We start from the raw sequence: 11,644 nt of genomic DNA on the forward strand, positions 1-11,644 counted from the left end.
TATTTTAAGAAATATCATGAAAATCAAAGTTCGTTTCAACTTATCGTTTCATGTCCATTATACCTCAATTAAAATGTTGTAATGTCCTACTATAAAATATGATTATCTGTCAAGGGATTTCATACATATTTTGATCAGTGTGATTTTTATTCAAACGATGATAAGTATCATAATTCATGACAAGAGAATAAGGTAATCTCAAGTTCCTCCACTGTTGATGCAACAATGATTTGACCTACTTGTTTGAATCCCACAAAAGCATCTATGTTAAAAAAAAAAAAGATGTGAAATCCAAGTACATTTCATACTAAAAGACCAAAAAATTCAGAATTTACAAAACCTTGATCCATCCAAAAGAACTAGTAATTTGATTTGGTTAACAAAGATCATCCAAAAGGGTCTACACTACAATGCAGCAAGGATGTAGAAACGACAAAAAAAAAAAAAAAAAAACTCAGCCATCACTGCACAAATAGCGGCACCTATTTACCAAAACAGTGCTTGCTTCGATGAACTGAACATTAAAAGCTGGCTGCGGTGGCCGTCGTTAGTGAGAATCACTATTTTTCCAACAAACCTTGCCGACACAAAAAGAAGAAAGAACATCCTCGAGACCCATTAAGCTTCAGCCTCAAATCTTCCGCTCTTTGGGTCATTTTCTGTTGCAACATTGTTGAGATCGTGCTTACAATCCATATTCGATGATTCCTCTTTACATCCATTTAACTCGGTATCATCTTGTTTGTCTTCCAAATTAGGCTTTGGACTTCCAATGTTGCTCTCATCAAAGCCGAGAGATTCCTTGTGCTCCAAGAGTTCTTCCTCATCTGAAAAGGGTAGTGATTTCTTTGCAGAAACCGGAGGAGGGTCAGTACTCGTCTCTCCTTCTGAGTTCAACTTAGAGCGTCGTGTTTGAATGAGATAATGTGCGACAGACTTGAACCCAAGTCTTGAAATCTGAAAAGTATATAAGTATTGACTATCGATCTTTTGCTACTTTTGAAGAATATGCAAGACAAACAAAAACATGTGTGATAGCGTTATTAATTAGCTTACTTTCCTATAAAGAGATCCGGTAGCCAGCCATCCTTTCGCCTGTCTACACAAGCTGCAGTTGCAAATTCCACGACATACGGGGCAAATCCAGCTTGGATTCTTGTTCACTTCTAGCACATTTTCCCCATATCTGCACAAGAGTGTTAATATAAAAAGATAAATATATACAAAAAAGCCAACGTTTGTAGCCAAAATTTTGTCCTATATGGGTTAGAAGTTTCGGAATGGGCTGATTTTTTGTGAGGATGATGTTGAATTTCAAGGATACACCTATTTTGAGGATAAATCTCAACTGTTGGATTTTAAGTTTACACGGTTGGGATCACGTGTGTTTTCCACGAGTCAGTCTTCATGAGTCGGATCCCAGCCCACATATATATATCAGGCTCTGATGACTAATGGAAGATGACTCATGCAGAAAACACACGATCCCAACAGTGTAAACTCAATATTTAACAGCTGAGATTTATCTTTGGGATAAGTATCCTTGAGATGTATATTATCAAGATAATCATAAATCCCAACCGTTGGATTTCGTGCCTACACGGTCATGATCATGTGTTTTGTGCATGAGTTATTTTCCACGAGTCACTGGATCCCAACCTTATACAAGGAGACAAATATTTCTCACAATATTTTTTACAACACTCTCACAATATTTTTTACAACACCCTCTAGATGCCGTCAAGTTTTTCAATGTTTTTTACAACAATGTCGGATGTCACCGGATCTTGTAAAATGGACAACATCTGAGTGTAGCAAAAAAAAGTTATAAGAAATAGTTGTCCCCTGATACCAACTATATGATCTGTGAAACTTTGGAGATCTGAGATAAACCTATAACTAGATTGACGATTCTAACTATATGATCTATTTCATTATTCAGAAAGAAATCTAGAGATAAGATGGTCCGGTTTATCTGATAAGGGTTAAGTTCCGACTTAGAACTTATCCCTCATCACGTAATAATAATTTACCTCATGAACAAGCAATCACCACAAAACTGCCCTTGGACTAGGTTGCATCTGATGCAATGGGTACGATGGCCAAGTGTTTTCTGCCTGCAAGAGAACATGGGTTCATTGAATAAATCCACTACATACTTGAAGGTTACACTAAATTTGGGCTAAATCCAGCCACAAGAAGCTAAAAGGAAACAAAAGGCCGGTGATACTCAAGAAAAGTTGGTTAAAAGATTTTTAATATGCATTAGTGAAAAATCATTGAGGTGGAGGTCCTGAAAAGATCTTTCATCATGTTGAGAAAGCCATTAAGGAAGCTCGGAAGGAGATGGCCCTCCTACATCCCGTTTAAATGTCCAATGATACTAGAAGAAGAAGAAGAAGAAGAAGAAGAAAAGTTGTTCTGTTTTTTTTATTTGTGCCACTCAATCCTTGTGGGGCTGAATGACTGATGAATCAAAATCTTTGAATTGGGACTTGATTATGTCAAATGATATTTTTTCTTGTCATAGCATCTTTGAAAAATAGAAACTTAGGCAAGTGTTTATTACACACGCATTAAAAGAACTTATCTCCCAACCCCTTCACAGTGTTTTAATATACATTTGTGACGTCTAGAGAAGTAAATGATTTTTCAATACTTCCCTTTCTAAGGTGGATAGAGAGAGGTAGCTTATTTTCTTCAGCAATATCAAAACAAAAAACAGTGGAAAATGTACCCCCTCATCTTTTAATCTATTTTTAAAGAAGCAAGAAATGATTTTTTTTTTTTTTGATTGGCAAGAAGAAAAGAAAGGTGATTATATAAGAGGGGTGTAAGTTGCAATACATTGTTTTCCCTACAAAATTACCAATTTTGAATCTTATGATCAATTCACAATTTTGAGATACCAGTCAAATATCAATTGTACATTCCATGCATAAATATGATTCACTTTCGACAGGATTCTATTCAAATCTTGAACCCCACGATTTAACAACTATTAGAGAGAGATTCGTGAATGCTTGACCAGTAATAAAATCAATGTAGCACGTCATAATTATACGTATTGGGTGATAAAACCAAGTGACTTAACTTTAAAAGTGGCCCAAGCAGTGGTCATAGACCACTAGCGTATGTGTGAAACAAAACTTGACGTGAATATGTTTTTGAACATTTAATGACGGAAAGCATCAGAATGAACTTTTTTTTTAAGGGGAAACAGTTCATTTATATATAGAAAAACAAAATGATAAGAGGCATGTTTTCAAATCAACGATGACTCCATAAGGAAAGGATATAACATAAGTGTCACAATAGAGTCCATACTCTGAAGAGTCCTTGTAAACACACATTCTAAAGATCAATAGCATGTTTTCAAATCAATGATGACTCCATAAGGAATGACATATAGACTACGCATTCGAAAGGGTGGATTTTATCATCTCTGAACTGCAAATTCTGAAAAGTGTCTTTAACTGTGGAGTGTCCACAATGCTGGTGACAAATTTAACAGGAGGTAGAAATAGGTAATGAACTTGGGAATGTTATTGCGAGTTCCTTGTTCTCCTAAAAGAAACAAGTCCCCCTTTCTCTATTTGCATATATGAATCATCCTTGTCCAAAGTCCAATCATAAAAAAATCCTGAGGTTAACTTGGAAACACAACAAGGATTCTCTACTTTAAAAAATTATAGTTCTTTGAAAACAGATCTCCACTTCAAGGCAAAGTAGTATTACAAAGAGAAAAGGTAGAAAACATGGCCTCATTGTTAGTAACAGAGTTGTACTTCTCGGTCAAATCTTTTTATTACTTCCTTTTCTGCTTCCATAGAATTCCCAGCCTCAGTGGTATTTGGAGGCCTAGAGTCTCATCTAACATAGCTTCTTTATTTGGTCTACTGCCTTGAGAAAAATCTTGACTTCAGATAATATGATCACTCGAGGCATCATTTCTGTTGTTTTTTTTGCTTCCTTTGTACGACTAATGGAAAATCTACTAACCAGTTGCTGATCCATTGCACCTTTGTGCATAACGTTTGGTCTCCTTTTGGTTTTTTTTAACATAAGTTGGTGCTTCCCTTTTTAGCTAGTTTCTCTCTTCTGGCAAATTATGGCTTTCACCTTGAGATAAAGGATCATAAAAAACTGAACTATAATCCAATTGTTACATATGGTTGAATCTACTTGGTAGGTTGAGAGAGAATGGCAGGGCTTATTCCAATAGTAACAAATGATAGTTGAATCTACTGGGTAAAATGAAGTAATATATCGCTACTTTAAAAAAAAAAAAGTGCATTAAAAGTTCTTTGTATGAGATACTAAATAATTCAAGTTAGGTTCTGACATACATAGTTTGACTTTTCATATTTTCGTCAAGTAGGTTTATCCAATCAGCTTTACGAGATTTTCTTGTAGTTTTTTTATTTTTTATTTTTTTTTCCATTTATGTATGTTTCATATCTAACATATCAAACAATTTTCATATCTTATTCTCTTTTTTTCTTCTTCGATTATGCTATCTTTAGTTTTATGAGGGTAATATGTGCATCTAAGCATGATCACTAAAATAGATTTTGGATTGTATTCATCCAATTTTTATTTTTTACTTTTTGCACCACCATGTCTCTATATTAGAATTTTCAAAAGTTGGCACGTCAAACATATGTCAACACCTTGACACTTGGCACACATGCCACATGTCTGGGTAACACTGACTAATCGAGCACGAAATTAAAATGGGTAGAAAGCCTAACAAAAGACAATTGCACAAGGGAATAAAGTGAAGTACAAAAAATGGAAGAAAGGGGAGAAAAACCCTCAAACCTGCACTGATGGCATGTCTTTCCCTTTACTGGATCATATATACGCTTTCCGTCAGTCCCATATCCATCCACAAACAGAGTCCATTCTGCCTCGTAAGTACCCAAAAGCTTCTCATGTTCTTCCGTGTAAAGCTCCTCTTTTGATCCTTCTCCCACCAATTCCTCTAAATTATCCAAGCAATTAGCCCTATTTTTCTTTTCACGCACTTCTACGTAGCTAACAGGAGTCACATTCTGCAACCTAAAACTCACAAAAACGCAACACAAAATTCCATCAATATTCAAACCAAAACCAAATAAACCCAAACTTAAAAGGTTTGAATCGAATAAACGCACAATTCCAGCAATATTCAAAACAAAACCAACCAAATCCCGAACCTAAAAGGTTCAAATCAATAAAACAAAGGAAAGCTACAAAAGAATCAAATAAAGCATTTGGGGCACCCACCCACCCACCCACACGCACACACACACACACACACACACACCCAAACACAAACACAAACACCGACACACCATGCAATTTCACGAATATTTTTATAAAAAAAAAAAGCAACTACATCCCAAACTTTAAATGTTTGAATCGAGAAAAACAAGGAAATCAAGCAAAAGAGTCTCATTGAATTTAAGAAAATAGAGAACACATTCTACAATCTAAAATCTAAAACTCATAAAAACCCAATACACCATTCCATCGATATTTCAAATAAATCAAAACCAACTAAATCCTAAACTTATAGATTTGAATAAGAAAACAAAGAAACCCCACAAAAGAATTTTGGGGTTCTAAAATGCACACAAAGAATCGAAACCCAATGCAAAATTCCTTCAAAATTCAAACCAAAAACCAACTATATCACAAACTTCAAGGTTTGAAAAATATAAAAATAAATCCCCAAAAAGTAGCTCATCAAATTTAAGGAAATAGAGCATTTGGGGTTCTAATACACACACACACAATTCAAACCCAAACCAAATAAATCCAAACTAACAGGTTTGAATAAATAAATAAATAAAAACCCACAAAAGGATCTCATCAAATTTAAGCAAATAGAGCATTTGGGTTCTAACACACACAACACAAGAATTCCTTCAAAATTCAAATCAAAACCAACTAAGTCACAAACTTCAAGGTTTGGAAAAAATATATATACATATAAAATAAATCCCCACAAAAGTATCTCATCAAATTTAAGCAAATAGAGCATTTGGGGTTCAAATAAACACAAGTATAAATAATAAATCCCAAACTAACATATTTGATTAAATAAATAAATAAAAACAAAAAAACCCCCACAAAAGAATCTCACCAAATAGAGCATTTGGGGCTTAAATGTGTAGAATATTTTCAAAATAAAATTCGGATTTTGTGGTTTAATTTTGTTTATTTTTCTTAAGTTAGATTTTGGGGATTTTGTGTAGATAAGGTTTAGTCTCACATTGCTCACAAGTGAGAAAGTAGTGTAACCTTATAAGTAGTAGTCAACATAGTTAGTTGTATTTGTGTCATACTTTTAAAGCTTTAATCCAATACTTTGAAGTGGTGCTTCACGCACACGTGCGAAAGGGCGCTTTGAGACGCACTCTGCCCTTCGCACATAAGCATCGTCGCGAGAAGTTGGAGAGCCTTAAAATTTTCAGGATACGAAACCATCCAACGATTGTGGTTGATCCGTCACTTGTGATGGCTCGGGTGTGATCTGCACCGCACGATCACGTTAATATCCGATCGAATTAAGATAGATCAAAATAATATCTGATTGAGAACGATCTGGTGCGTTGGATCAAGTTAGTACCCGATCAAAATCGATTAGGTGTATTGATTCATGATTGGTATCCAATCAAGGACGATCAAATCCATTAGATTAAGTAGCAACTGATCGGACAGGATTAGAGCCATTAGATCATGCAGATTCAACTAATAGGTGTTGATTAAAAGTCATGAGACACATACCTTCGATAGGATGCGATCTGAATCGTTAGATCTGAGATCAGACACAATTCAACAACCTTTAAACCAAGAGACATTAAATCATAACTCTTAGTCAACTGACACAAAAATGGCTATAAAAAACTAATCATAAATCAAATTTCTTCACTGAAAATTTTTGTGTTCTCCTTTTTTTAAGCTTAAGCACTTAGCATCCTCAGTTTCTAATTATTCCCGAGTGTTCTAGATTAAATTGAACTGTACATAATCCAATTTAGTAAATTGAGTGTAAACTTCTCTGTATCCTGAAGGCACTTGTTCTTTGACCTGTTGTGTACTGTGGTTTCTAATCAGTAGAAGAGAATACGTTGGAAATTCTGACCTTTAAAACCGAGAGTAATTCAATGAAAGAAGAAGAATAACTTCTAGGCACGAATCTGATTCGATCTCTTTTAGACAAATATTTTTCCTTACTAGTTGACCACATACACAAGGGGTCAAAAAACAAATGCTTTCAGGATACAAAGAATTCTACACTCAAATTATTCAATCAGATTATGTACGATCTGATTTAGTCTAGAACACTCGAGAATAATAAGAAACTGAGGATGCTAAGAGCTTAAACTTAGAAAGAGAACACAGAAATTTTCAGTGAAGAAATTTGATTTCTGGTTGACTTTTTATAGTCATTTTTGTATCCGTTGATTAAGAGCCATGATTTAATGTCTCTTGGTTTAATAGTCGTTTGATTGTGTCTGATCTGAGATCTAACAATCCAGATTGCATCCTATCAAAGGTATGTGTCTCATGCCTTTTAATCAACATCTATTAGTTGAATATATATGATCTGATGATTCTGATCGCATTCGATCAGTTGCCATTTGATCTAACGGATCCGATCATTCTTGATCGGATACCAATCATGAATCAACACATCTGATCGATTTTGATCAGGTACTAACTTGATCCAATGCACCAGATCATTCTTGATCGGATACCAATCATGAATCAACACATCTGATCGATTTTGATCAGGTACTAACTTGATCCAATGCACCAGATCGTTCTTGATCAGGTACTATTTTGATCCATCATATCCGATTGAATACTAATATGATCGTACAATGCAGATGGCACCCGATCCATCACATGTGACGGATCAACTACAACCGTTTGATGGTTTCGTATCTCGAAAACTTAAGGCTCCCCAGCTCCTTGAGATGATGCATTCGTGCGAAGTGCACCTCAAAGCACCCAATGCGCCCTAAACGCCCAATTCCCCTTTCACACGACGCACGTGCACGTGAGCACCACCTCGAAGTACCGGATCAAAGCCTTAAAAGTGTAACACAAATATAACTAACTATATTGACTACTACTTATAAGGTATACCACTATCTCATTTGTGAGCAATGTGGGAATAAACCTTATATACACAAAACACCCAAAATTTAACTTAAGAAAAATTAAACAAATAAACCACAAAAACTGATTTTTATTTTGAAAATATTTAGCAAAGCCCCACTATTTCAAAATATAATATTAAAATAGCTGCACCACTTAAGTGGCTGCCTATGTACCCAAATAGGGCTTAAGCTTCCGTAGTTCTTACAACTAAAAAACGATTAAACAATTACATTAGTTTACAAAAATTGGCATCATCGCAGAGACTAGTACATAGATGAGAGGTATCTTTGGATTTGAACATTCACTTAGTGTAAATAACCAGTGTTTTGTCAAGGTGCTGTGGTGAACTTATCTTGAACCAAGGACCCTAAGAAACAAACCAGATTCTTCACACATACTTTTCTTCATGAGGTTGCGTGTTTTATTTGCTTTGCACATTAATGGCCATGAAATATATCCTATTTTCAAGAGTACTTCTAGAAACGGTCTAGTTTTCATAGGAAACGGCCTGATTTCCTCACTCATATAAGTAAGTTCATTTGAAGTGATTCTGCGAGTCACTACTTAAAATTTTATAACTTATTAAGGATTTGCATCCATCTTTTATCTTGCAGAAACCAACATTAGATATTGAAAATGGGGTAAATTAGTTCTAGCGTCCTGTTAAACACTCATTTGACTTGTTTGTACCCATTGAACCTTGTCTATCTATTTCAAGACAAAGGTTGGGTTCCATCATAGGTGATTGATTTATTTTTATATACCTTAACCCCATTCCTTTTGCAGTTTTAGATATCATATCTCTTAGAGGTCTTTTACTTAAAAAATCCGCTAAATTCCTATTGGATTTCACATAGTCGACTGTAATTACTCCACTTTTGAGTAATTGTCTCACAAAATTATGTCTAAAACTTATGTGCCTTGATTTTCCATTGTACATTTTACTTTTAACTTTGTACAATGTTGCGTGGTTATCATAGTTGATCATTATAACTGGTGTGGCTTCTTCCATGATGGTATATCCATTAATTGCCAGCCTCCCCTAAATCTTTCATATCAAAATTAATAGATGAAAATCTATTAGTTTCTTCCACACATTCAAGGTTAGTTTCAAAGATTAACATATCATCAGCATAAAAACAAATAATGACAACAATATTGTTATCAAATTTGCAATAAATGCATTTGTCAGCGTCATTAATTTTGAAACCATGAGATAAGACTGTTTTATCAAAATTTTCATGTCATTGAAGAGGAGCTTGCTTTAAACCATAAAAAGATTTAATTAGTTTGCAAACTTTCTTTTCTTGACCAAGTTTGACAAAATCTTCCGATTACTCCATATAAATTTCTTCTTCTAAATCATCATTTAGACATGTTGTTTTTACATCCATTTGATGGATAACCATTTTATGAATAGAAGCAAGAAAAATAAGTAGTCGAATAGATGATATCCGAGCTACTGGAACATGTGTCAAAATAGTTTATCCCGTGTCTCTGTTTAAAGTCCTTAGCAACTAATCTAACTTTAAACTTATTTATCGATCCATTTGCGTTCAATTTCTTCTTAAAAATCCATTTACACCCTATAAGTTTCACACCTAGGGGTAAATTTGAAAGAACCCAAGTCTGATTTGAGATTATCAAATTCATCTCATCATTAATGGTTTCTTTCCGACATGATGAATCTCTAGAGTTTATTTCCCTCTACATTTAATATGAACCTAGTAATATTCTTGACTTCATATTTATCTTCAACAAGATAAACTAGAAAGTTAGGTCAAAATGTGCGTTCAACTCTAGGTCTCTTACTTCTCCTAGGTTCAGGATCCTGTCGATTAGAACCTGGGTCGCCACTAGTTTTATCTTGAATAGGTTGATGAATTTGTTTAGAAATAGAATTTTCAAAAATTGGTTCATGATGATTTTAATCGCGTCCGATCAGTTGCCATTTGATCTAACAGATCCAATCATGAATCAACACACCTGATCGATTCTGATCGGGTACTAACTTGATCCACCACACTAAATGATTCTTGGTCACGTACTATTTTGATCCATCGTCGCCTTTTCACATGACGCATATGCGCGTGCGAAGCACCACCTCGAAGTACCGGATCAAAGCCTTAAAAGTATGACATAAATATAACTAACTATGCTGACTACTACTTATAAGCCACACCACTATCTCACTTGTGAGTAATGCGGAAATAAACCTTATATACACAAAACACCTAAAATCTAACTTCAGAAAAATCAAACAAATAAATCACAAAAGCTGATTTTTATTTTGAAAATATTCAACAGAATATTTGTCTAAAAGAGATCGAATCAGATTCGAGCTTAGAAGTTATTTTCTCCCTTCATTGAATTACTTCCCGGTTTTAAGGTCATAATTTTCTAACAAAATAAACATTTAAAAATAAAAATCGAAATGGGGAGAAATGAAAGAGTACCTAGAAGAGCGTCTGCGGGGTTGAGAAGAGGGTAATGGAGAAGACTGAGGGGTTCTTCTTCCAGATAGGTTGTTTCTTGGAGATCGCTTAGGAGGAACAAACTCAGACTTGATTTTGAGAGAGAGATCCATTATCCCAAGTTTCTTCATTCTCTCCATGTTTTCTTTGATCCTTTGATCTCTGGACTGCTCGTACCCTGATAATGATATCTCCTCTGTTTTGCAGATCTTGCTCTGGGGTTCCTCCTCTTCGTGGTTGTTGTTCTTGTTGATTTGTTTGGGATTTACTGGAGTTTCTAGGGCTCTTGCTCTCTTCCTCAATGTCATCACCATTGTTGTCTCTCTCTCTTTCTCTCTTTGAGTCTCTGCTTAGGTTCCCAACGGTCGACTTTTTAGAAGAAGAAGCGTCTTATCAGAAGAGACATTCCTTTGGCACCCTAACTGTTACTTATTACACCCTCAGAATTACTGAAATTGTTTGTCACACCCCAACTAAAAATTAGGGTGAACAACCAAAAATAGGCACTGAAAATTGTAGAATTATCATAATAACACACTCTTCATTTTAATTCCAAAATTGATAATTTACCATTTTATAAATTAAAATATTTTCATTAAAGTAGGTAATATATTCACAGGAAAAATATTTTCTACTTTATAGAATAGCAAAAAGAATTCATTTTAATGAAAAATATTTTAATTTCGAAAATGATAATTTATTATTTTTATAAATAAAATGAACAATATATTATTTTTTAAAATTTTCAATTTTTATCTACCTTCCTGAAAATTTTCCTAAAAATTAAGACATTGTTTTACATGAAAACTAACATTTTCACATTGCATTGATAAAAATCACACAAGATGGGAAAAGTCGAGATATGCAATTATTGACACCAGTCCATCAAAGAGAACATATTGACATTGACAATAATCTTCTGTTTTGATCTCTTGATATTGATCCCATGTTCTTTTACTTTGCGATTTCTTTCCAAAAAGAAAGGGAAAATATCAATATCTAAGTTTGGG

At 34.4% G+C, this 11,644-nt stretch overlaps 1 protein-coding gene across 2 annotated transcripts; it reads right to left on the minus strand.

Moving 5' to 3' along the window:
* Positions 1-270: 270 nt before the first annotated feature.
* Positions 271-11,056, minus strand: LOC147403723 (uncharacterized). Of its 2 annotated transcripts, none has more exons than XM_086439423.1 (5): positions 10,617-11,056; positions 4,825-5,064; positions 2,034-2,117; positions 1,057-1,186; positions 271-846 (listed from the first exon to the last, which is right to left on the minus strand). In XM_086439423.1, the coding sequence occupies exons 1-5, from the start codon at positions 10,946-10,948 to the stop codon at positions 619-621; spliced, it is 1,014 nt and encodes a 337-aa protein (XP_086295549.1). In that variant the 5' UTR covers positions 10,949-11,056; the 3' UTR covers positions 271-618. The 2 variants fall into 2 exon arrangements, with proteins under 2 accessions (XP_086295549.1, XP_086295548.1); XM_086439422.1 differs by having other exon boundaries at positions 274-957; positions 10,617-11,050.
* Positions 11,057-11,644: the final 588 nt, after the last annotated feature.

Source organism: Akebia trifoliata, chromosome 4 (genome assembly GCF_017979445.1).
Source record: "Akebia trifoliata isolate Shusen 1 chromosome 4, ASM1797944v1, whole genome shotgun sequence".
Classification (NCBI taxonomy): domain Eukaryota; kingdom Viridiplantae; phylum Streptophyta; class Magnoliopsida; order Ranunculales; family Lardizabalaceae; genus Akebia; species Akebia trifoliata.